At 38.5% G+C, this 27,586-nt stretch overlaps 1 protein-coding gene across 2 annotated transcripts in view; it reads left to right on the plus strand.

Annotated features, from left to right (window-relative positions):
- Positions 1-27,586, plus strand: part of TNIP3 (TNFAIP3 interacting protein 3) — a 110,414-nt gene that overhangs the window by 58,527 nt on the left and 24,301 nt on the right. For both annotated transcript variants that reach the window (XM_032292414.1, XM_032292415.1), the window contains exons 4-8: positions 16,283-16,369; positions 20,409-20,489; positions 22,778-22,843; positions 24,289-24,420; positions 26,908-27,036. In XM_032292414.1, the coding sequence (XP_032148305.1) occupies positions 16,283-16,369; positions 20,409-20,489; positions 22,778-22,843; positions 24,289-24,420; positions 26,908-27,036 (495 nt within the window). The remainder of the gene's footprint in view (positions 1-16,282; positions 16,370-20,408; positions 20,490-22,777; positions 22,844-24,288; positions 24,421-26,907; positions 27,037-27,586) is intronic.

Below are 27,586 nucleotides of genomic sequence, written 5' to 3' on the forward strand. Positions count from 1 at the left end.
AGGACATGAATTCATCCTTTTTATGGCTGCATAGTATTCCATGGTGTATATGTGCCACATTTTCTTTATCCAGCCTATCATTGATGGGTGTTTGGGTTGGTTCCAAGTCTTTGCTATTGTAAATAGTGCCTCAAGAAACATACATGTGCATGTGTCTTTATAGTAGAATGATTTATAACTCTGGCTATCTACTCAGTAATTGCATTACTGAGTCAAATGGCATTTCTGGTTCTAGATTCTTGAGGAATCACCACGCTGTCTTCCACAATGGTTGAACTAATTTACGCTCCTACCAACAATGTAAAAGCATTTCTATTTCTCCACATCCTATCCAGCATCTGTTTTTTCCTGACATTTTTATGATCACCGTAATAACTGATGTCAGATAGTATCTCATTGTGGTTTTGATTTGCATTTCTCTAATGATCAGTGATGATGAGCTTTCTTTCATATTTGTTGGCTGCATAAATGTCTTCTTTTGAAAAGTGTCTGTTCATATCCTTTGCCCACTTTTTGATAGGGTTGTTTGTTTTTATCTTGTAAATTTGTTTAAGTTCTTTGTAGATTCTGGATATTAACCCTTTGTCAGATGGATAGACTGCAAAAATTTTCTCCCGTTCTGTTGGTTGCCTGTTCACTCTGATGATAGTCTCTTTTGCTGTACAGAAGCTCTTCAGTTTAATTGTACCCCATTTGTCTGTTTTGGCTTTTGTTGCTATTACTTTTGGTGTTTTAGTCATGAAGTCTTTGCCCATGCCTATGTCCTGAATGGTATCACCTAGGTTTTCTTCTAGGGTTTTTATGGTTTTAGGTCTTACATTTAAGTCTTAAATTTAAGTCTTTAATCTATCTTGAGTTAATTTTTTGTATAAGGTATCAGGAGGAAGTCCAGTTTCAGTTTTCTGAATATGACTAGCCAGTTTTCCCAACACCGTTTATTAAATAGGGAATCCTTTCCTTTCCCCATTGCTTGTTGTTGTCAGGTTTGTCAAAGATCAGATGGTTGTAGATGCGTGGTGTTATTTCTGAGGCCTCTGTTCTATCCATTCATCTATATATCTGATTTGGTACTAGTACCATGCTGTTTTGGTTACTGTAGCCATGTAGCACAGTTTGAAGTCAGGTAGCGTGATGACTCCAGCTTTGTCATTTTTTTCTTAGGATTGTCTTGGCTATGCAGGCTATGTTTTGGTTCCATATGAAATTTAAAGTATTTTTTCTAATTCTGTGAAGAAAGTCAATGGTAGCTTGATGGGGATAGCATCGAATCTATAAATTACTTTCGGCAATATGGCCATTTTTCATAATTGATTCTTCCTATCCATGAGCATGGAATGTTTTTCCATTTGTATGTGTCCTCTTATTTCCTTGAGCAGTGGTTTGTAATTTTCCTTGAAGAGGTCCTTCATGTACCTTATAAGTGGTATTCCTAGGTATTTAATTCTCTTTGTAGCAATTGTTAATGGGTATTCACTCAAGGTTTGGCTCTCTGTTTGTCTATTACTGGTGTATAGAAATGTTTGTGTGTTTTGAGCATTGATTTTGTATCCTGAGACTTTGCTGAAGTTGCTTATCAGCTTAAGGAGATTTTGATCTGAAACGATGGGGTTTTCTAAATATACAATCATGTCATCTGCACACAGAGACAATTTGACTTCCTATTTTCCTATTTGAATATGCTTTATTTCTTTCGCTTGCCTGATTGCCCTGGCCAGAATTTCCAATACTATGTTGAATAGGAGTGGTGGGAGAGGGCATCCTTGTCTCGTGCCAGTTTTCAAAGGGACTGCTTCCAGGTTTTGCTCATTTAGTAGGCTATTGGCTGTGGGTTTGTCATAAATAGTATAATTTGGAGATACATTTCATCCATGCCTAGTCTAATTGAGAGCTTTTAGCATGAAGAAGTGTTGAATTTTGTCAAAAGCCTTACCTACATCTATTGAGATAATCATGTGGTTTTTGTAATTGGTTCTGTTTATGTAATGGATTACGTTTATTGGTTTGCATATGTTGAACCACCCTTGCATCCCAGGGATGAAGCTGACTTGATTGTGGTGGATAAGCTTTTTGGTGTGTTGCTGGATTCAGTTTGCCAGTATTTTATTGAGGATTTTTGCATCAATGTTCATCAGGGATATTGGCCTGAAATGTTCTTTTTTAGTTGTGTCTCTGCCAAGTTTTGGTATTAGGATGATGCTGGCCTCATAAAATGAATTAGGGAGGATTCCCTCTTTCTCTATTTTTTGGAATAAATTCAGGGGGAAAGTACCAGCTCCTCTTTGTACCTCTGGTAGAATTTGGCTGTGAATCCATCTGGTGTTGGACTTTTGTGGTGGGTAGAGTATTAATTACTGCCTCAATTTCAGAACTTGTTATTGGTCTATTCAGGGACTCAACTTCTTCCTGGTTTTTACTTGGGAGGGTGTGTGTGTCCAGGAATTTATCCATTTCTTTTAGTTTTTCTAGTTTATTTGCATAGAGATGTTTATAGTATTCTCTGATGGTAGTTTGTATTTCTGTGGAATCAGTGGTGATATCCCCTTTATCATTTTTTATTTCATATATGTAATTCTTCTCTCTTTTCTTCTTTATCAGTCTGGCTGGCAGTCAATCTATTTTATTGATCTTTTCAAAAAAAAAAAAAACATCTCCTGGATTCATTGATTTTTTTGATGGTTTTTTTGTGTCTCTATCTCCTTCAGTTCTGCTCTGCTCTTAATTATTTCTCGTCTTATGCTAGCTTTTGAATTTGTTTACTCTTGCTTCTCTAGTTCTTTTAGTTGTGCTGTTAGGGTGTCAGTCTTAGATCTTTCTTGCTTTTTCTTGTGGGCATTTAGTGCTATGAATTTCCTTGTAGATCCTGCTTTAAGTGTGTCCCAGAGATTACGGTACATTGTGTCTTTGTTCTCATTGGTTTCAAAGAACTTCTTTATTTCTGCCTCCATTTCATTATTTATCCAGAGTCATTCAGAAGTAGGTTGTTCAGTTTCTATGTCGTTGTACAGTTTTTAAAGAGTTTTTTAATCCTGAGTTCTAATTTGATTGCTCTGTGGTATGAGAGACTTTGTTACGATTTCCATCCTTTTGCATTTGCTGAGGAGTGTTTTACTTCTGATTATGTGGTCAATTTTAGAATAAGTGTGATGCGGTGCTGAGAAGAATGTATATTCTGTTGATTTGTGGTGGAGAGTTCTGTAGATGGCTCCTAGGCCCGCTTGGTCCAGAGGTGAGTTCAAGTCCTAAACATACTAATATTGACAATGGGGTGTTAAAGGCTCCCACCATTATTGTGTGGCAGTCTAAGTCTCTTTGTAGTTCTCTAACAACTTACTTTATGAATCTGGGTGCTCCTGTATTGGGTGCATATATATTTAGGATAGTTTGCTCTTCTTGTTGCATTGATCACTTTATCATTATGTAATGCCCTTATTTGTCTCTTTTGAACTTTATTGGTTTAAAGTCTGTTTTATCAGAGACTAAGATTGCAACTCCTGCTTTTTTTTTTTTTTTTTTTTTTTTTCTTTGCGTTTGTTTGGTAAGTATTCTTCCATCCCTTTATTTTGAACCTATGTGTGTCTTTGCACATGAGATGTATCTCCTGAATACAGCACACCAATCGGTCTTGGCTCTTAATCCAATTTGCCACTCTGTGTCTTTTAACTGGGGTATTTAGTCTGCTTACGTTAAGGTTAATATTATGTGTGAATTTGATCCTGTCATTATGGTGCTAGCTCATTATTTTGCACATTAGTTAATGCAGTTTCTTTTTAGTGTCAATAGTCTTTAATTTTGTATGTTTTTGCAGTGGCTGGTACCAGTTTTCCTTTCCATATTTAGTGCTTCCTTCAGGAGCTCTTGTAAGGCCGGCCTGGTGGTGACAAAATCTCTCAGCATTTGCTTTTCTGTAAAGGATTTTATTTCTCCTTCACTTATAAAGCTTAGTTTTGTTTGATATGAAATTCTGGGTTGAAAATTGTTTTCTTTAAGAATCTTAAATATTGCCCCCTACTCTCTTCTGGCTTGTATGGTTTCTGCAGAGAGATCCACTTTGAGTCTGATGGGCTTCCCTTTATGGGTAACCCGACCTTTTTCTCTGGCTGCCCTTAACATTTTTTCCTTCATTTCAACCTTGGTGAATCTGACGATTATGCGTCTTAGGGTTGTTCTTCTCAAGGTATATCTTTGTGGTGTTCTTTATATTTCCTGAATTTGAATGTTGGCCTATCTTGCTAGATTGGGGAAGTTCTCCTGGATTATACCCTGAAGTGTGTTTTCCAACTCTATTCCATTCTCCTTGTCTCTTTCAGGTACACAAAAGGAATGTAGGTTTGGTCTTTTCACATAGTCCCACATTTCTTGGAGGCTTTCTTTATTTTTTTTTTTATTCTTTTTTCTCTAATCCTATCTTCACACTTTAATTCATTATGTTGATCTTCAATCACGGATATCCTTTCTCCTGCTTGACCAATTTGGCTATGAAACTTGGGTATGCTTCATGAAATAATGAAGTTCTCATGCTGTGTTTTTTAGCTCCATCAGGTCATTTATGTTCTTCTTTAAACTGATTATTCAGTTAGCAATTCATCTAACCTTTCTTCAAGGCTCTTAGGTTTTTTGCATTGGGTTAGAACATACTCCTTTAAGTTGGAGGAGTTTTTTATTACCCACCTTCTTTCTGCAGCCCACTTCTGTCAATTCGTCAAACTTATTCTCTGTCCAGTTTTGTTTCCTTGCTAGCGAGAAGTGGTGATACTTTGGAGGAGAAAAGGCATCCTGGTTTTTGGAATTTTCAGCCTTTTTGCGCTGATTTCTTCACATCTTCGTGGCTTTATCTACCTTTGGTTTTTGATGTTGCTGGCCTTCAGATGGGGTCTCAGAGTGGACATCCTTTTTGCTGATGTTGATGATATTCCTTTCTGTTTCTCAGCTTTCCTTCTAACAGGCAGGACCCTCTGCTCCAGGTCTTCTGGAGTTTGCTGGATGTTCACTCCAGACTCTGTTTGCTTGGTATCACCAGCAGAAGCTGCAGAACAGCAAAGATGGCTCCCTGTTCCTTCCTCTGGAAGCTTCATCCCAGAGGGGCACCTGCCAGGTGCCAGCCACAGCTGTCCTGTGTGAGGTGTCTGTCAGCCCCTTCTGGGAGGTGTCTCCCAATCAGGAGACAGACACAGGGATCAGGGACCCACTTGAGGAGGCAGTCTGACCCTTAGCAGAGCTTGAACACTGTGTTGCTCTTTTCAGAGCCGTCAGGCAGGATTGTTTAAGTCTGCTGAAGCTGCGCCCACAACTACCTCTTCCTTCAGGTGCTCTGTCCCTTATAGATTGGGGTTTTATCTATAAGCCCCTGACTGGAGCTGCTGCCTTTTTTCAGAGGTGCACTGCCCAGAGAGGAGGAATCTAGAGAGGCAGTCTGGCCACAGCAGCCTTGCTGAGCTGTGGTGGATTCCACCCAGTTTGATCATCATGGTGTCTTTGTTTACACTGTGAGGGTAAAACCGTTTACTCAAACCTCAACAGTGACAGACGCCCCTCCCCCCAGAAGCTCCCGCATACCAGGTTGACCTCAGACTGCTGTGCTGGCTGCGAGAATTTCAAGCCAGTGGATCTTAGCTTGCTGGGCTCTGTGGGTATAGGACCAGCTGAGCCAAACCACTTGTCTCCCTGGCTTCAGCCCCTTTTTCAGGGGAGTGAACAGTTCTGACTCTCCAGTGTTCCAGGCACCACTGGGGTGTGAAAAAAACAAACAAACAAACTCCTGCAGCTAGCTCAGTTTCTGCCCAAATGACCGCTGAATTTTGTGCTTGAAACCCAGGGCCTTGGTGGTATAGGCACCAGAGAGAATCTCCTGGTCTGCTGGTTGTGAAGACCGTGGGAAAAGCACATTATCTGTGCTGGATAGCACAGTTCCTCATGGCATGGTCACTTATGGCACAGTCCCTCATGGCTTATTTCCTCACGGCTTCCCTTGGCTATAAGAGGGAGCTTCCCAACCCCTTGTGCTTCCCAGGTGAGACAACGCCCCACTCCGCTTTGGCTCTCCCTTCATGGGCTACACCCACTGTCCAGCCAGTCCTAATGAGATGAACTGGGTACCTCAGTTGGAAATGCAGAAATCATCCACCTTGTTTGTTGATCTTGCTGGGAGCTGCAGGCCAGAGCTGTTCCTATTCATCCACCATGCCAGCAATCCACAACAAAAATTATTTTTATCTTATTTACCTTATTGGGAGAGAGGCATAACTCACAAAGCACGAAAGTATGTTTTCTTACAGGACTTTAGAATAAGTAGCAAAAAAATGAGATCAATTTTTTTTTCCTAGTGAGGACGATAGCTATTCTGATTACTTTTTAAAATAAATGTTTGTAATTTAAAATGAGTTAGTAAATGTTTGCAATTTTTCAGGCTAGCATGTTGGGAGATTTTCTTTTTAAGTCAGTCTTATTTTCAGATAAAACACTCCTGATATGTGTTCTTTGTATCACCCAAGTGTTGAGTCCTCACCATAGCCTTTCCATATACCTACATCATTTTTATATGCACATATTCTTTCTTAATTTTTAAAAATTGTGTTTATTATTATTATTTTAGAGACAGCATCTCACTCCGTCACCCAGACTGGAGTTTGGTGGTGCAGTCATGACTCACTATAGCTTCAACCTCCTGGGCTCATGTGATTTCCCCACCTCAGCCTCCCAAAGTGATGGAATTATAGGTGTCACCATCATGCCTAGTCTCTTAATTTTTATAATTATAACTTTTGGTATTTAAACATGGTGTCTAAATCTATAGACAGAGTGTTGAAATGTATTCCCTCAGGCAGAAGGTAGTCCTCTTTCACCTGAAGTATCCAAGCTAATCTGGACAATCCCTTGGCAGGAATGATGCAGAAAATATTCCATTATAAACGGATTGGTCCCCTCTAATGTTCAGATTTTATATTCAGAAAATAGAAAATACATCTGAGATGTGCATTTTGCTTATCTTCCTAATCTAGTATTTGGCACAATACTTGGTCCACAGACCATAATCAGTAAGTATTTAATATAAGAGTGCATACGCTGGCTTGGCACAATGGCTTATGCCTGTAATCCCAGTACTTTGGGAGGCCCAGGTGTGTGGATCATTTGAGGTCAGGAGTTCGAGACCAGCTTGGCCAACATGATGAAAGTTTATCTCTACTAAAAATTCAAAAAAATTAGCCAGGCATGGTGGAGTGCACCTGTAATCCCATCTGCCCAAGAAACTGAGATATAAGAATTGCTTGAATTCAAGAGGCAGAGGTTGCAGTGAGCTGAGGTCGCAACATTGCACTCCAGCCTAGGCAACAGAGCCAGACCCCATCTCAAAAAAGGAATTTAAAAAAAAAGAATGCATACGTAAATGAGGGTGAGATCAACACATGAGCAAAGTACAAGAGAAAAACAAAATGATCTGCATTGCTATAAAATGATCAGGAGCTAATTTCCTCCCAGAGAAAAGAATTTTCTGACCATTACAGTTGTTAAAGGCTGAATTTCTCTTTTCTGACCACTAATTTCAATTTTGGAAATAGAAATTAATCTCTAGGCAAGCAGTGGTGGGAATTTGGTAATATTTTGTTTGGATACAATGTTAAAGGTCAAACCACCTCATATCTAGCCCCTCAAAACGCTTAATTCCCATAAAACTTCCCTGAATCATATTCCTAATGGCTTATGCTCCTGTATTGCTTCTCCATCATTGGTAAATGATGTCCCCTGCAATAATTTTTAGGAGTGTGATTTATGTCTACCCACATAGATAAAAGGTTCTTTGGGGGAAGTAAACCAGGAAGACTAAATGAGCTCTGATATGGGTTCAACCACCCACTTTTCACATCATACTTGTGAGCAAGTCATTTGCCATCTCTAAACTCAACTCTGTCCTCATTAACACCAAAGCTGCCTCTTCTTACAGAGCTGTTACAAAGTTCAGATTGAAGCAAATAAAGTATTTTAAACCACATAACTCTTTAGTACAACATAGTAATTTTCTTCGTTTTCTAAACTAAATTTAGTTCCATTCTAGGACCTCTAGCTTGTCCTTTGGAAAACAATTTAACTAGCTGACAGAAGAAAATTTCAGTCACTTCATTGTTTTCTCAGGCAATTTATGTTTTCTGTGCAGTGGTATGCAAGAATTCTTCCCTGTCCTTTCACATAATGGTACCTAGGGGTTTGTGGAACAGATTTTGTGAAATAATCTGGGGGAAATAGGGTTACCAGATGTAGCATATAGAAATATAGGATGCCACCTAAGTTTAAATTTTATATAAATAGCAGAATACTGTAAAGAACAAAAAATTGTTGTCTGTCTGAAATTCAAATTTGACTGAACATTCCATATTTTTCTGGCAACTTTGGGGTAGAGGCATCTGGGCTACAGTGATCCCCCATCTGACACTGCCATTGACACTGAGGTAGTGTATCCCTTATGGGATTTTTCATTGGCCTGTATCCTCACTGGCAATCACTAAAGCTTCCAGGTCACTCAGAACACCTCTTGTCCTTAGGGTCATATGGTTACAGTATATGTTCCTCAATTTGACTCTGAGGCACCCTCAAACCCTCAGTTAGCCAATCTTTCATCTTTCCCAGGAATATAGGGAAATTCTGGCTCTGCTTCCACACCACTCTAGGGTTGAGTTTTCTCAGGACCTCTGTATGTAGACAAGTCATAAGGCCATGTCATAGCTGTATACCATGGTGGTGTGGAGAAATTCTCTTCAAGACTCATATCTTCCCTGGACTTAACCCAGGGAGTAAGGCTGGAGCTCACTCTGCCCTTTGATGTTTAGTGTAAGCAATTTGAAGATGATAGATGAGTATCTAGAAGTAGGGGAATTAGGGCCAGGTGCCATGGTTCATACTGTAATCCCAGCATTCTGGAAGGCCAACGCAGTACTCTCTCCCTAATTCATTTTCGTTTTCCTCAGGCATGAAATCTCTACTTTACTGGGGCAGATGGTGAAAGTGGTAAAGACAGGTTACATTGACCCTTCATCTACTCATTTTTTTAAATCAGGTATTCTTAGTATAAATTTTTATGCCTTGATTCAGACTTTTCCCCTAATATTTTATCATGAACATTTCAAACACGTAGCAAAGTTGAAAGAATTGTATGGTATACACACGTATACCCACCATCAAAATTCTGCCATGAACATGAACATTTTACTCTACTTGTTCACCATATATTCATCCATCTATTCACCCCTCTTTTAATCCATCAACTCATGTTTCTTTTTGAGGCATTTCAAAATAAATTGCACAAAATAAATTAGCATAAAATCTTTAAAAATGGTTTTGAAAACATTAGCTCTTGAAATTAAAATGCTTGATTTTCAAGATGGTTTCTGTAGTTGAAGAGGCTATTTTGAAATGCAAATGCCAAACAGGAGTGGTTTTCCTCATTTTATTCTATGACAAACTTAATCTGACAAAAGATATCCCTTACTGGCAAGGCATGGTGGCTCATGCCTATAATCCCAGTACTTTGGGTGGGCGGATCACCTGAGGTCAGGAGTTGGAGACCAGCCTGGCTAACATGGTGAAACCCGATTTCTACTAAAAGTACAAAAGTTAGCAGGACGTGGTGGCAGGCATCTGTAATCCCAGCTACTTGGGAGGCTGAGGCAGGAGAATTCCTTGAACCTGGGAGGCAAAGGTTGCAGTGAGCTAGATCGCACCACTGCCCTCCAGCCTGGGCAACAGAGCAAGATTCCTTCTGAAAATCTCCTACCGAGCAAAGAAAGAATTAGCTACATACAATGAAAGAACAGTGTGTGTTTTGGGGGATCATAAGTTAACACTAACTTACAAGATGTTATAAAGCATCATGAAAATGTAGAAAATATTAAGTATCACCGTTCCACCTTTTAAAAATTTTCCCATAGCATATCTCACTATTTGTATTATTTATTTATTAAATATTAATCAAAATCAAGTAAACAACTTTAAGAGGCGTTTGTATGATGGTTAAAGAATATTAATTAGGTAACCAAAATAGGATAAGGTAAAATATTTGCCTATAAAATGAATAAAAAGAAAATACACAGAAACAAGCCAGCTCTTTAAACATGTGTTAACAGTCCTACCTGATCATTTCTGGTTTGGAGGCAAAGCCTATAAATTTGTGTATCCCTGTGGTCATTCTGTGTTCTGGACTGTGTTCTGAAAACCAGGGCTGTGCTATGACTTTGTCCTGTAGATCCATACATAAATGGACTCATTCAGTAAAAATGTATTGTACTACTACTCTGTACCTTGAAGGTACTGTGATAGTTCCCAAGGTTAAAATAATAAATACTGATCTCATCTTCAAGAGGCTTATAGCATCTCAGGGGAGAAAGGTACATAAAATTAACAACTGCTTTACAATAAGTGCTAGAGTTGATGCTTCACAAAGCACCATGAGATCATAAAGAAAGAAGTAGCTAACTCCACTCTGGAGGACCAGAGGAGTCTTCACAAAGGAGCTGATGGTCAAGGTAGGTCAAATTATTTACTGCTTTGTGGGATACTGAGAAATCTTTAAACATGGATTTCACAAAATCTGCAGTTTTATAGGGACTACAGACTCACCAACAAAAGCCGATTTGCCTTCTAATGTGTCTGATGTGCACTAAAAGCTAAAAGTGTATAATCAAAACAGACTGCAAACAACAACACCGTATTACACAGGAGCACTGTTTCAGAGTTCCAGCCAGGAGGGACACAAGCATATATCCCCCAGGAGGCTATGGAATTGGTGACAGCCCTGTCCCCTGACTCTGCTAGTTCAAAACCAGGTTTGGGGGATCAAAGAGAGGTGATGTCCTAGTTGGAAGCCAAAAAGTTGAAGTTTCTGATCTTTAGATCTTATAATCTCTTGAGAAGATATCTGATTTGGGAACACTATAAATTTGTTTTTGAGTAAGGAAGGCAATTTGTGTGTGTCTGAGTCCCACATGAACATGCACAGGCACTAAAAGAGCACTACTTCAGGCTTGAGAAATACAGAGTGAACACAACACATGAAAGTTGCTATCATGGAGTTTACAATCTATAAGTGTCAGGAGACAATCAACAAAAAGAAGAAAAAAATATAGTGCTGTGGAAAAATGTAGCAGGAAGACTCAATAAACAGATGTCACTTACACCATTACCTGTCAAAGGTGAGGGGATGTACCATGTAGACATCTAGGGAAAAGATAGTTCAAAGCAAGAGAGAACAAGTTTAAGAGGCAACAATATTGCCAGGACATGGTGCAGAATAGGGTAACAGGAGGATACCAAGAATGAAGTCAGAGAGGCCTGGGGTAGATTGTGTAGGACCTTGCTAGCCACTAGAAAGAGTTCTGCTTTCACTCTGAGTGAGATGGGAAGCCACTGAAAGGTTCTGAGCAGAGGGAGTGACATGAAATGACATTTTAAAACCCTCACAATGGCCACTGCATTAACAATGGGGATGGGCGAATAGGAGCAAAAATAGAAGCAGGAAAGCCCTTAGGTTAGTGCAGTAATCCAGCTAAAAGATGATAGTGAGTTGGTGTCAATGCAAAAATTGCCAATCATCCTGCCCAAGTTTACATAACTAGCAAGTGATGGAACCAGGCTTGACCCACAGCCAGAGATCAGTCACTGCTGGACATGCTCTTAAAAATGTTCCTATGAATAAAATCAGGAGGCAAATATTAAAGTCCTCACTTTGAAAAAGTTATTAGAAGGTATTTTTTTAGAAGCTGAGGTGGGAGGATCATTTGAGGTCAGGAGTTCAAGACCAGCCTTGGCAATATAGTGAGAATCCCAGCTCTACAAAAAATTAAAAGATAAAAATTGCCAGATATGGTGGTACATATCTGTAGCTACTCAAGAGGCTGAGGCAGCTGAATTGCTTGAGCCCAGGAGTTAGAGGTTATAGTGAGCTATCATTGTTCCACTGTACTCCAGCGTGGACTACAAAAATTTATCAGAGCTGTGGCTCATGCCTATAATCCCAGCACTTTGGGAGGCTGAGGCAAGTGAATCACAATGTCAGGAGTTCAAGACCAGCCTGGCCAATATGGTGAAAACTCGTCTCTACTAAAAATACAAAAGAATTAGCCTTGCATGGTGGCATATGCCTGTAATCCCAGCTACTTGGGAGGCTGGGGCAGGAGAATTGCTTGAACCCAGGAGGCGGAGGTTTCAGTGAGCCAAGTTCCCACCACTGCACTCCAGCCTGGACAATGAGAGAGAGACACTCTGTCTTTTTTAAAAAAAAAAAAAAAAGTAAGTTTATTTCACCTTGCCACTTGCTCATTAAACTGAGAAGTCTCTGGACTCTCTTGGTAATATGCTGCTCTCCTGTCTGTATATATTTTTTAAAAGGCTAAAAAATGTTCAGCTAGATTGGATACAGGATGTAAGAGAAACAGGAGTCAAAGATGACTACAAGATTTTCTGTCTGGAGAGTAAAAGGTGTTATTAATTGTAACGGGGAAGGCAAGTTTTGCAGGGAAAATCATAAGCTAAGTTTTCGTGATCAAACAAGACAGGTGAAGAACAAGGTAACTATTATGTACATAAGCAGAGGTGACAAGTAGGCAATTAACATAGGAGTCTGGAGTCCAGGTAGGGGTATGGTCCATTCCTAGTGCCCCTGGTGCACTGATTGCTAAATATTTTGATTGTCGCAAGCTGTTAAAATAAACATTTTGAATATTACTTTCGCTAATTTATATTAACTGCACTGCAGATTCCAATTTCTCCTATTTAATACATGGTGTACTAAAAGCACTTTAAAAAACACTTTGATCATGTAATTCCTTTGCCCAAAGGTCTTTAGTAACTCCCTATGGCCTATAAGGTCAACATTTCTTTATCTGAAATTAAAATATTTTATGATTTTATCCGAATCACCTTTAGAAATACCACATGGACCCCACTATAGTTAAACTGGACTTGTCAGAATCTTTCATACTTCGGTTTGCCCAGTTCTGTTCTGTTTCTTACATTGCTCCCTGTACAGCATTTATATCTCAGCTTTCATTCTCTATCAAAATCCTATATACACTTCAAGGCCCAACAGAAACTCTAACTCTTTCCTTAGCTGTTAAAGCTGAGAATGAGCACTTTCTCCTCTGAATTCTTACAGGCCTTATTGTCTCTACCATTTATTTCCTGGTTTTCTTTTACTGTTTAGTTTTTCAAATATATAGATTGACACACACACGTACCTATGTGTGTGTACATTTCATCATAAGCAGGGACTTTTGCTTTTGTTTTCTTTTGGAGCCCACACAATGTCTAGTACATAGTGAGTGATGCATAAATTGTGGGTTGCCCTTTCCTTTTGTCATATTATTTGTTCCTTAAATAATTTGATTGATGGTCCTATCTTTAGAGCCAAATTATTATTACCATCTAAGCTCAGATAGCAACCATAGGAGGACACTATTACCATCCCACTGTATAGATGTGGAGATTGAGCCTTAGAGACCTTAAGCATCTTAGATGTTTAGATAACCAAAGTCACAAGCAGTAAGTGATAGAGACACGATGTGAATCCAGATGATCTAATTCTAGAGCTTTCCGATTTACAGAGCACATACACTTAAAAATTCATGCAAATAGATTCAGGAAGCAAATAAAGTTTTTCAACTCCCACTCTAAAAGGATATAAAAGGAAAAAACCACGTTTCTTTTACCTGCCAAAGCATGCCTCCAAGAATTTATAGAAATGTCATCCTCTCTTCTTGGACTAATTTTGATATAATTATTGTCCACCAGAATGATGGTTACAGACCAGTGACTGGTAGTCCTCATTTCTTTATCATATTTCTCTCTGTTAATTTTAATTTTCTTTCCTCTATATAATATTTTAGTGACTTCAGAAATACTCCTCACAATAGCCTTGGAAACATAGAGTGACACCTCTGTTTCTCTGAAAGTAATTTCAGCTAGTGTGACTTGTCATGAAACAAAGCTTAACTAAAATCCAGACTCTTAAAATATATGGCATAATGTGAGAGGGATGGAGGTGAAGTGAAGAGAGCATATGTAACAGAAAAGACCCATTTCATTCTTAGGGATGGGCTACTGGAAGTCTCATTTTTCTGAAACCAAACTTGTGGTTCTTCAGAAGAGTTATTATTTATTCATAAATAACCACATGTCTCTCTCGAGCTAATAGAAAATCTGTTTGCTGTTTATCTGCATAGCAGAAGAGGCAAAGAAATTGTAATGAAAGATGCAAAGGCATAGAATTTCCATTTAATAGAAGCCATCACACCTAACAATGTATGTGCATCAGGGATACTTTACAGAGGTTACTCAAAAGGTGCAATGCTAAGGATGGTATTTCCTGCCAAGAAAATGTTCTTCTGACCCACTTTTCTAGGTCAATGTTACCATATCCACTAGGTTATTACTACCAAATACGAAGTTAAGGTTGAAGGGAACTTTAAACTATATAAAACTACAGTGTGTGTATGTGCCTGGTATGTTTCAGAGGAAAAATATTTTTATGATAAAGTTTTTTCTTTTATTTTCTGATGAGCAGATTTTAGTGCTGATAAAGTGTCAGTTCAGGAAATTGCTGCTTCTATACCGTAAGGTCAGATCTTATGTGAGTTATAACTTTTACTTTCAGTACTCTGAATGAACAATTTGATTCCCATTTGTATTTTTGGATTTTGCTTTAAGGCAGTGTCCCTCCCTTTCACTCAAGTATAGTCCTTGTTTTGCAAAACAAGAAACTAGAAGAAGGTGAACGCACACACACGCACATACACACACACACACTAGCAAAAAGTTCATCAATTTGGTATATCATTATATAGATATTCATCCATTTATTCATGTAGCAAAGTGTGTTGAATGCCTGCTGTGTGCCTGACAGCTCAGTGCCTGGGTACTGTGGACACAGAGATGAGCCAAGGAACATGGAAATATGTAATTGTAATGCATGCTGAAGTGCCCTTCTTAGCTGATTAGAGAAGGCCAAGAGAAGTTCAGAAGGAAAGAGAAGCATTAATTGTAGGTTTTCCTGGGCACAAGGTTGGATGGAGGGCCCAGAGAGGAGACATCTGAGGGGTTAAGAACAGCAGGCACAGGGATCAGGGGCATAGAACCATATCACTGACTTCAGGAAAGGGAGGTTGGTCAGGATGGCTGGAGCACAGGGGAGAGTTAGAGAGTAGGGGGAGATATTCAGGAGAAACTGGAGGGCCAAATATTGAAAACTCAATCATTCCCTTTTGAAGAACTGGAATTTTAGGCTTTATCATATATATATGTGGATATCTCATAGGCAGGTCTAATGAAGTTAAATGATTGGCTGCATTTTTTTTTTCTCTTTTTAGTTACACATTCTTTCCTTTTTTGCATCCCTCGCCTCTTTTTTGCTCCAAGTCCAAAATGAAGTCTTCTGTTCCATCCGGGTCCATTTATGTAGCTCCAAGTATCTACCATTTCCACGCTTTTATCTGTACTACCCAGTAGTGTTCTATTACCTCAAGGCCTCTAAAATGACAGCAGTCAACGAATTAACACTAAACTATTTCTCCAAAAGATTTCATTTCAAATGAGTCATGGAGACAATCTAGACTTGATCATTAGAAAAAAAGTGTTAAACTTGAAAGGCAAGTTTAACCTTTCTGCCAATATAGAAGATTAGATTTGCAAACAATGCCCATTTTTCTTTACAATGAATTATTTTCCCTTTTCTTTCCATAAGCATTAGTGGCACTTACAGAATTATATATGACTCATTAAATTCTACCAAGTTGTACTCACATTTACAAGGCAATGCCAGAAAATCTTGTCTTTAGGGAAACCGAGCTGTCAAAAAGTCAACAGTTACCTAATTGCTCTGGGAAATACAATGAATTTATAGCAGTTAGGCTACTGAGGAAAGAGTTGGATTGCCCAGGCTTTCTGTGGTGGAGAACTTCCTCCTCCAGTGGGAGAAACTGCCAGTAAAGGAAGAAAGATGATTTACATACCATAGTAAGTCTAATCTGCCCAAGGTCTTAGTCACAGCCTGCCTATTTGAGACATCCTGGGAAATCCCTATTTGGAAGAGAAGAAAAGTTAAAATCACAGTTGCTGTGCTTATCACTTTATTCTGTGTAATTCCTATCCACAGTCACTTCTGTTCATTTTTAATGCAAATCTATTGCTATTATTTTCTCTTATGAGTTAATGGTGATGTGTGGTTTTTGAATTTTGTGTATTTGCTTTCACCCTAAAATATATCATAAGATACTTATTTTTCCCATTTTTCTTTCTGCTTTCCAAGACTCCAGGAAAAACAGTTTCCACGGCACATTTTGTACAGAACACATCTAGAATGATTGCTGCAGAAAGTTCTACGAAGCATGAAGAGGTAAGAATATACTTCTAGATGAGCTGATCACATCTAGCATCGACAGCATTTCTAGTGGTTAATTGTGCATTTCTTAGTAAAAGCAGAAATGGCAAGCTTGCTTTCTTTAGCTAAGATTTGCTGTATATTTTTAACCAATATGATTTAGCATAGAAAAAAATATCTAAGTAACTGGTACATCTCCTTTAACCCCACTGGACTTAAATTCCTTTCAGCCTTCCAGTTCTGTGCGTTCCTTATTTTGTTCTTGATTTAGATGTATTTGGCTCTATATAAAATCTAAGAAAGAATACTATATTGGTGTGGTTAGAAATAGAACATATTGTAGCAATAGAGTATCTGTAGTAACATTTTAATTTATTTACAACTGGTACCATAGATTTTGTTCAGCAACAGAGACTACTATTAATTGAATGAATTCAAATATTTTCTAAGTTTTATTTTAGAGATAGCCAAGATATAATGGGAAACTAAGTGGAACCTCCTGTTCATTTAGGTTTTTTAGTAGTGTCAGACTTTGAATACATTGGTAAGGATGTTATCATAGAGAAAGAAGTGCCCAGATGCTCTGAACACAAACTCTACTTTAAAGGGAATAATTATAGAAAATTATTTATAGGAAATAACTGTTCTGCAAGCAGCTTTTACTAGAAACAATGGCTGAAAATCTCTGTAGTTACTGCAAATCAGATGCCTTCATTAGAAACTGCAAAGCAAAGCAAATACAAATGAAAACGTCCCCCAAACCTTTGTATTTGATTAATTTTGCTTTATTCTATAGAAACCTGAGACACATGAACCATGGCAAAATATTGATTAATGTCCAGAGAAAGCTCTGGTGATACATTTGTGACTTACATGCCATTTCTATTCACTATGTTTTCTATCTTTCCTCCCTCTTATCCTCCCCTACTTATGATTGAACATTATTTATGAATTTCAAAACTAGTACTCCTGCAATTGCAAATAGATTCTCTTGCAGATTTGGTATCTAGCTTTTCAATAATTTTTATTTATAAAAGAAAAATCAAGGATGAAATGTATTATAATTTTCTTCCAGAGAAAATTATTTATGGGGCAAACAAAAAGCACATTGTCTCATTGTTCCACATCTGGGTTCCCAGAAGGTAGGGACATACAAATGCTTGCCGATCACAGACTTGTCTACATCACAAACAGAGAGGAGCCACTTTTGAGGACCCATAATTTATTCCCTAAAATGGGAATGTATTGAACTTTAATATGAATCATGATTACCTAGGAAATGTATTAGAAATAGAGGCGCCCTGACTGCTCTTCTAGAAATTCTAATCCACGGCTCAGGATGCTTTGTTTAGCAAGCTTAACGGTGACTTTGATGTGCTCTTGTGGTAAGAACTACTGTTCTAAAATCCAGTCTCACTGTGCCCCTAATTTGCTGATGACCTCAAGATGCACTAAGCAGGGTTGGGTCACAGCATTTTCCAGATCAAAGGCACTTAATAGTCTGTTCTAATCCAGAATGGGTCCAGTTTCTTGCAAGTCTTCCCCCCAAAAAAAGAAGGTCCAGTTACAGGCCCCAACATACTTGACACTTGGGTTTCCATGTCACTCTTGATGCTCAGCCACACCAGCTTCTTGAGGTCAAGAGCAAATGTAATCATTCAGAGTTTATTGACCCACAGAAAACTGATTCTTTTTAAATGTAGTCTTAATTATAACATGTGGGTAACCCCCTGTATAGGTACCGAGGAAGGAGAGCTAAACAGAATCCTGGCACAATTAGTGCCTGAAGAATATCTCAATTTATAGTGTTACTACGCCGTTATTTCCTTTATATAATCATATATTAGTTCATAGAATGAGTGCCTAAAGAATATCTTACCACTCAGTTATTTTCATACATATATATATATATATATATATAATCTTAGTTTATAATCGGAGGAATGCCTAGAGTAGACATGGTACAGAGCAAGAATTAAGGAATAAGCGGCTTATAGTCGGAGGAATGTCTGGAGTAGACACAGTGCCGAGCATAATTTAAGGGAAAAACGGTTATACCAGGACAAGAATCCATAACCCAGGCGGCAGCGTTCAGTATGGTAAAGATACCCGCTGTATGTCAGGCTTGGGGCAAGAACCACTCCTGATAAAGGAGTTGTAGGACCTTGCTCCAGTTCTTGTGGAAGGCTGCCCTCAGACCAGCAATCTCTCGGGCATCCGAGGGCTCAAAACCCCTCCGGATAATCACACCTTGGTGACTATGAACTTTATCAGCTCTTGTTACTGTGCTGGCTCAAAAAGCATCCTCCTGTAGAACTCATTGGAAGCTGGCAGGAGGTGGTGGTAGACCCTGACAGCTCTGTCACTGCTGTGTGACTTAAGCATCCTCCTATACGTCTTCTTAGGAGTAGCATGCCCATAGGTAGAGGTATTGCACACTGCACCCTCTTCACTGCGCACGGCCCACCTCCATGCCTCGGTGACCTAACGGGGCTGGACCCCTTGCTGCGCACTGTCAACCTCCTAGCCTAGGTGACCTAAAGGGCGTGGACCCCTTGTTTTATTGCTCACAACTCTATCACTAACCTTAAAGATGACTTCACTCACTACCCTGCCCCCTAACCTATACCCGGTAAATACAGACACTTCTGGACATTCGGGGCCTCGCCTGTCTCTGCTTATAGGTGGTGTGGCACCCCTGAGCCCAGCTGTGTTTTCCTTGTACTTCTATGCCCTGTCTCTTTATTTCTCATCCTGCGCCTCAGCACAGCATAAGGGACACCCCACAACCCTGTGGGGCACTTAGCCCTACAATAACATAAGTCTAAATAAGAAGAAGCTAAGAAAAAAAAGAACAACATTTATGCTTACATAAAATATCATCAAACTATAAAATGCTGAAACATAAGTAAACAGAGAAAATATAGAAAATACCGTTTTATAAATAATTTCTAATGAAGAAAGTTTCTTGGAATCCCATGAAGATTGCAAAAGAAAGGTTTCCTGTACATATTTCTGGCAAAGACCAACATATTTTAAAAATATTTTTAATTGTTTATGAATAGCTTTAAACAATTAAGTGCTTTACAATAACTATTAAGCCTGAAACTGATTACAGATTTAGTAACTACCCTCATCACCCAATTCATTGTGTTACTTATATGACTCTGATATGAGATAGTAATAGGACTATTGAATTATTATAGAGGAGCCAGTCCTTCATTAAAGTAAATGTTGTTCTTAGTTGATTTAGGCAGACAGCAGACAGCTTCCATAGCTTTTGTGTTATCTTTAAATGAATACTCTCACTCCTGGAAAAAAAAAAATGAAAAGAATGGTGGTAAACTTTTCACTATGCCAGTAATTTATTAATAATCTAAACTTGAAATCTAGTGACTTTATTCAAGGAGCTGGCCAAAATCACACAGTACCAGATAATCTATGCCCACCTCTATAACATTCTCATGTCATGGTCATTGAAGTAGTTAACTTCGTTTAGTTTTAGAATCAACTAGCTGCATTTTAGCTGTATGTGTTTGTCTCTATTCTTGATGATTCTGTCATTCCTCTGACTTTTGCTGGGTCTACTTTTCAGAATATTACTCACATACATGTTCATGGGCACAGCTACCAAAATGACTTTTTTGAAATTTTTACCATAAAAATATTTAAAATGTATCCATGGAACTTACCTGATTTCTGAATTGTCATTTTTTAAGAAATTATTAAAATCCAAATTCATAAAATTTTAATCTCTGACTTACCCATAATAGTATATAGATATATTTATAATTTATTAAAGAATTATTTTGGTAACTAGTTTACATAAACGATTCTAAAACATAATATGAAGCTGATTCATCAACCAGTCAGTCACTAAGAAGGACATAGGGTGTGAGGATTATTACTGCTAGAATCAGGTATTTTTATAAATCACAACAGAGTTGGCCAAATGCATGGGGTTTGTGAGGAACAGTACTTCTGTTTATTTTGTAAGTAGTTTCGTTTCCATTTTCTTTTCTTTTTGTTTTTGCTTTTTTGTTTTTCTTTTAAGTGTGCTGAATCATCAACAAGAAAGAACTTGACAAATTCTCTTGAACAAAAGATAAGGCGTTTGGAAAAACAGAGAAAAGAGGTAACTAGAAATATTCCCTAAAGCCATACATGCCATGGATTAATGCTAAGGATAAAATAATGTATTATCTTCTGCCTTTTATTTTTTGTTATCGGGTCACAGTATTTATCTTTGAGATACTGGACTGCACTATTTTGAGAGCAAATGCTTTTTTCTTATTCACCTGTATGTCTCATACTTGGTGTCTCAGTATCTGTGCAGTGATGAATGAAAAATGACAAAGTCATAAGTCTGATAATATAATCCTTATTTTCTCAAAACTTAGCTGTGTCCTCCACACAGATCAAGTGACTTTATCCCCTTTATCCTTTATGCCTTGCAACTTGATACACCTTGAAACTCAAGGTTTCTTGAGTTACTTGAAAAGTCTTTAAGTATAGATGATTTAGGTGCTATGACTTCATGAATTGGGTGTCCAAACACATGGGAGTTAAGAACATTATCATAAATAAAGTTTCAACAATGTTCCTGGGAATTAATGGGTATTATTTTGAGTTTCATTTTTCTGAGCTTAATTAATGCTAGAATCTCTTTACTCTTTTTGACATTGGAAGTAGTGAAAAGTATAACAATTTTAGCACTGCATGTATTGTCAATTTTGTAATTTTTTTTTTTTTTTTGAGACAATGTTGCTCTGTCACCCAGGCTGGAGTGCAGTGGCCCGATCTCAGCTCACTGCAGCCTCTGCCTCTGGGGTTCAAGTGATTCTTGTGCCTCAGCCTCCCAGGTAGCTGGGATTACAAACAAGCATGCACAAGCATGCTTAACTAATGTTTGTATTTTTAGTAGAGACAAGGTTTTGCCATTTTGGCCAGGCTGGTCTCGCACTCCTGTCCTCAAGCGATCTGCCCACGTCAGCCTCCCAAAGTGCTGGGATTACAGGAGTTAGCCACCACGCCCAGCCTGTAATTCCTTTTCTAATTCATTCTATATATTACACTTTTCATGTTCTCTTCTATGGTGACTTCTACCTTCTTTGATACTGTGAAGAATATTGTGACCTTCTGGAAAATCACTGAACTATGGCAGAGTAATATTATTGTCATATACAAATGGGAATCCCTAAAATGCCAACAGAGTAACTCCCTTGATATAATAATATTATACAGTCTCATACAAAATAATGACATGTATTTCCAGTTGTAAGAGTTACCTAGGAACTGCCAGTCTAGATTCAGCAGTTTGCTTTTTAATTAGGAGAAAGTCTTGCTATTTATTTTAGTCATTGTGACTATCTTCTCAGTGTCTGTTCCACATCGGTAAGTGTTGGAATTTCTCTTAATGTGGAAAATTACAAACTTCCCCAACAAAAAGCTAACCACAGATCATAGCATTTCTTCTACTTCTAAATAGCAGATAGTTTTAAGATCTTTAAATTAGTCTTATGGCAAAATTATAATTCTTGAAAATCTAAATTTTCAAAATTGTGATACTATTTGTTGAGTATTATAAATCGTGTTAATCTTTTAAAGCACATTATTGTATGAAAATCATTATCAGTTATTGGAGTCTAGGCTTTGTTAACATAAATTCTGCTTTAAAAGAGCTGGAAAAAATATTTCATTATAATCAGTGTAAGCACATAGAAAAATATGAAAAACTTTGGGAAAAGAACTTTCATGCATTAATAAATCTTACAGAAAATCCTCAATACTTACAAATTTTTATCAGATTGTGGTTGGATTAGACAAAATGTAAATTCAAATAACTAAGAAAAGTTAAAAGTTACTGATAAACTGTTCGGCTGACTTGTCAAGATATACCTAAGACTTACTAGTTTTTCTTTTCTTTTCTTTTTTGAGACTGAGTCTTGCTCTGTCACTCAGGATGGGTTGCAGTGTCGTGATATTGGCTCACTGCAACGTCTGCCTCTCATGTCAAGCGATTTTCCGGGCTCAGCCTCTTGAGTAGCTAGAACTATAGGCGACTGCCACCATGCCCAACTAATTTTTGTATTTTTAGTGGAGATGGGGGGTTTCACCATGTTGGGCAGACTGGTCTCAAACTCCTGACCTCAAGCGATCTGCCTGCCTTGGCCTCCCAAAGTGCTGGGATTACAGGTGTGAGCTACTACATCCGGCTAATAGTTTTTCATATACAAACCAGTTATGAAAAGGTGAGAGTGTGTTCAACTTAATCATGCCGGCCCAATCAGACCTTGGTGAGAAAAAAACGTCTTCATCCTTGGCTTCTAAAATTTTAATAAGCTCAGAAACTAATTTCTTTTTGGGCAGATTTCCAAATGGGCAGAAATTCTTTGTTGATTCACCAAATTTTAATAATTTCAGCTCCTGGAAGTTAACCAGCAATGGGATCAGCAATTTAGAAGTATGAAAGAGTTATACGAACGAAAGGTAAATCCTCTCTATTTGGTATTTTCTTTAAATCCATTATCTTAGTGGGGCCACGTGTGTGAAGAGTTTCATTGATGTCAGCTACAAACAGCTTTGTGGGTAGCAAACTGTTGGAAATGACGGGGAGGGTGCTGAGTGTAGTATTGGCCTCGTGCCACTGAAGATTAATGAACGGTGTCAGTGAGTTGTCTTGAACATAGCTAAAGAAAGGTGCAAAAATAGCTCCCAGTGAGTTCTCAGCACATTTATCCCAGCTCATAGAGTATCCCAGCCTTACCTTTGTTACTAGAAGCTATAAAAACACAAGGTTATATGTGAGGTGAGAAATGGTTCAAAGTCCATGCTGTTTATGCCAGGTTAGCCCTAATTCTTTAATTAGATAGCATGAGCTATTTTCCACAAATAAAGAAGCAAAGGGTGGTAACAGTGAAAGTGTGAAAGAAACTGGGCAATCCTCTCTTCAATCTAAAGCACATTTGCTCTCAAGAAGCTTTAGTGAGAAAGGAGCTTTTGGAAGAAACACTACTTTAATACATAAAAGACAATTTAGAATTTAAAATTATTCTATCATCAAAAAGAGACAAAAAGAGAAAGTAAATTCCTCTAAATAATTCAGTGTTAAGAAACTTGACCATAAGTGTTATAATATAGCAGCATTGTTCCTTTCCTCCTCATTTTGTTACCCAGAAGCATTGAATTTAGGAGGTGCAAGATAAAGTTCCCCTTGCAGCAGCCAATGGTCAGGCAGCCTTGCAGTATTCCTGCTGGGGCAATCCGGGTCTCTAAATGTTAAAGAAGATGATCCCAGAGAGAATGCTTACACTGCTTTCCGATAGGCTTGCAGGTGTATGAAGACAGGGTGTTAATGATGGCTATAATCCCCATCTGGGAAGAAGTCCCCATCTCTAAGATTCTCCATCTGGACTATGGTCACTCTGAGGACCTGTCGCTCTGTCGTCAGAGTGATTTGACACCTAGTGGAAGGTCAATTGCTGCAAATTACTGATAAATTAAAGGCCATGTCTGGTTTTTTTGTTTTTGTTTTTGTTTTTTTTTTTTTTTTTTTTCTGGTGTAGGCATATTCTACCTAACCTGCTGCCCCTCGCTACCTTTTCCAGACCAGGTCAGGCTCACCTGGAGAGTTGAGACTAGGCCAACAAACCTAGAGAACCCCCTGGGTGTGGTCTAAGTCTTTAATTCCCTCTGAAGTAGGGGTGGTTTGAAGAAAAGAAGGAAGAGCTGGAGGCTGTTTTGATGCAAGGCCAAGCTCCCTTTTGAATGCGAATATCCCTATCTGCGTTAGGGACGGTGGGAAGTAAAACCTCTCCTTAGGGGACGTCCTGGAGAGGTGCATTTCCGTTCAAAGTGCATAGCCTGGGAATAAATCCAGGGGCGTGTGAACTTCAGAGAAAGTGTCTGCAGCTCTCCGTGAACGACCTCCTCAGGTAGCAGAGCTGAAGACGAAAGTGGACGCCGCAGAAAGATTCCTCAGCACGCGGGAGAAGGAGCGACTTCAGAGGCAGAGAGAGGACGACAGACAGCGCGACTTGACCCGGGACCGGCTGCGGCGGGAGGAGGTGGGCGGAGCCCGGGTCCTCGCGCCCGGGGGATCTGAGTAAAAGCTGGGGACGAGCTTTGGGGGATGAGGAGAGGGGTTGGTTTCCTGTAGAAAACCTACCGTTTTATTAAAAACAACTCACTACTGAGCAACGACCGATGTGCAAGGGTGTACGGGTTACGCAAGTCCCCCAGAGCCATGAACCAGGGTCACTTCTCCAGAATAAGAAGGAAGGAGATTCTCTGCTGGCTTCCTCCTGGGTTGCATAAATAGGCAGACAGTCATTCGCCAGGCCCTTCTAGGAAGGAGGAAACTGATCCACAGATTTGCTAAAATCGCTAGAGCATTTCAGCCTAAGAGAAAATTATTCTTTTTCTTTTGCTTTTATTCGTTATTTATTATTTTCATTAGTAGTGTTCATAATGATAATATGGCAATACCTTGTATTTGTGCGGTAGCTTTCCAGCTTACAGAGAGATTTACATAGGAGGTTTTACTTCTGTGACCATAAATGTATGACATTTTTAAAAGCCTTCATCCTCATTATCTCGTTTAACATTCTCAGCCCACCTATGAGCAAAATAGTGTTTTTGCTATATTAAAGATGAGAAAGCTGAGATGCAAACAAATTGATTTGCCAACGTTGGTAAAAAGAAACTTGAACCCAGCCTCCAGATTCTAAAGCTCCATGAATCCCTTGCTGAGAACTGGATGATGACAATTGAGATGACAGTTTTTACTAAAGAGCACTCTTTTTCTTCCTGCTTTTACTTTCCATTGTTGGACTTTATGGATATTGTAGAATATGGGAGGAAACCTTAAACTCTAATGGCCTCTTGTTATTTTAGGTATAGTAAGAAAAAACAAAAAGTGTTAGACTCTGAGGGGAAGCCTTATCGCTGATACCATGAGGCATTGACAATATATATATATATATATATATATATATATATATATATATATATATATTTGAGACAGAGTTTCGCTCTTGTTACCCAAGCTGGAGTGCAGTGGCGCGATCTCGGCTCACCACAACCTCCGCTTCCTGGGTTCAGGCAATTCTCCTGCCTCAGCCTCCTGAGTAGCTGGGATTACAGGCACGCACCACCATGCCCAGCTAATTTCTTGTATTTTTAGTAGAGAAGGGGTTTCACCATGTTGACCAGGATAGTTTCAATCTCTTGACCTCGTGATCTACCCGCCTCGGCCTCCCAAAGTGCTGGGATTACAGGCGTGAGCCACCGCGCCAGGCGCGGCACTGACAATATTTTAACACATGTACAAATTTTAAGGTAACGTTTAAAATCACCGCAGACAATGCCAGTCCAGGTTTTCCTACCTTGCTAGAATGTCTTTGTCACAGTGAGTCAGGAAAACAGAGTTTAGCAACACTCCCCTTCTGCCATGTAGCTGTCATTTCCTTTTCCAGTTACACCCTATGCAGGAATCTGAGCAATTTTTCTCTCATACAGTTGAGACCGTTTTCTCATTGGGAATAATTTTCTCCTAAATTATGCTACATTAGAAAGTAATTGGTTTATTTTCTAAGTATATAGGTTCTTTCTATTTAAATAAAAGCATGTAGAAATATTTTCCCTGTTAAGTAAAGTAAATTACTTAAAGTGGATTTCTTAAATTTAATAATTGTATTGGGAAATATTGCTTACTTAACACACTTTAACACATATATTAGCTATTTTTGCATCTTGAGTTACCTATTTTCTGCAATATTTATTTTACCGAGTTAAAGTCTCAATATCATTAAGAATCCAATTTACTTCACAAAAAGTTTACTATTTATTACACAAAATTAAAAGAGAGGATATACTGTCTCAGTCCAGAGCCTGTTGGTGTTTAAGCAGCTAACCTTCAGTTGGTTAAAACTCTGCACTTCTGGATGATATCTAAAACATGCAGGAATGATGGCAGTTGGATTAATTGATTTCTACCTTTTAAAAATGATAATCACAACAATATAGTGCTCTAAATAATGATCTGTAGTGGAGGGTGTTATTTGCCTAAAAATTATTCCCTTTTCCCTCTTTCTAATACGAAATGATACAGGACTGAGTTTTGAGATATTTAGTATTGTTTACCTACAATGACAGTTTTTTCTTTTTAAGATTTTCAGCTATTTTTCTTAATCACTTATCCATCACCTAGTAACAGTACATAGGAACTTGCTTATCCTGCAGACCCATTTATTTGACATTTAAAGTAAGAATTAGAAATTTTGATTTTTTTTTTGTCCTAGGGTCACAAAACCTAAGATACTTCAGTAGATTCTGATAAAAGTAAGATTCCTTCAATCCTAATCCTAGCCTCCATCCAAAGAATATTGCTCAAATGAAACATTAAGTTAAAATATTGCAAGTTCTGTTTTTATTGTATTTCAGAAGGGTGACTCCTCAATCTGCCTGCAACGTTTGATATGTCAGGATTCATACAATATCATCTTATTCGACCTGTACTGATTTTGATTTTCTTTTCTCGGTCTTTACTTCAGAAGGAAAAGGAACACCTAAATGAAGAATTACATGAATTGAAGAAAGAGAATAAGCTTTTAAAGGAAAATAATGCTCTTGCGAACAAGGAGAAGGAGCATTACGAATGTGAAATAAAACGCCTCAATAAGGTATCAGGCAGGTCAAACAAGGGAGATGAAAATGAGAAGTCCCTGTATAAAACATTCTTACTGAGAGTCACAAGAAAAATCTAGGCTGCACTGTGGGTCCCAGCCTTGGAGGCTTGCACAAGAAATTATCCTTGATTTTATAAATCACTCCTAGCTGCCCCTTTCAGCCATACTTGGCTAAGGAGCCTGTAGGAAATTTATGTCCCTACAAAGATTCATCATAAAAAGAGAAATGAGGAGGAATTATAGAGACAGCAAGAAATTTTCTTAGGTCGAAGAACCACATAAAGCAAGTGGGTGTTTGTGAACAATAACGTATCTCTTGGTCAACCGCAAAAGCTTCCTCAGGAAACAAACTGCTCTTTAAAATGATCACTGTGGAATTGGGTGTGAAGCACACTCTAAGGAAGCATGCTAAATGCCGAATCCAAGGCTGAGATGGTAGCTTTCTCAAGTGCAAGCCTAAAACCTACCTTTCAGGTCAGGAGAAGAAAGGGGTGTGTGTGTGTGTGTGTGTGTGTGTGTGTGTGTGTGTGTGTGTGTGTGTGTG

The sequence above is a fragment of the Sapajus apella genome, unplaced genomic scaffold (genome assembly GCF_009761245.1).
Source record: "Sapajus apella isolate SASKATOON/1434 unplaced genomic scaffold, GSC_monkey_1.0 scaffold27, whole genome shotgun sequence".
In the NCBI taxonomy this organism is placed as follows: domain Eukaryota; kingdom Metazoa; phylum Chordata; class Mammalia; order Primates; family Cebidae; genus Sapajus; species Sapajus apella.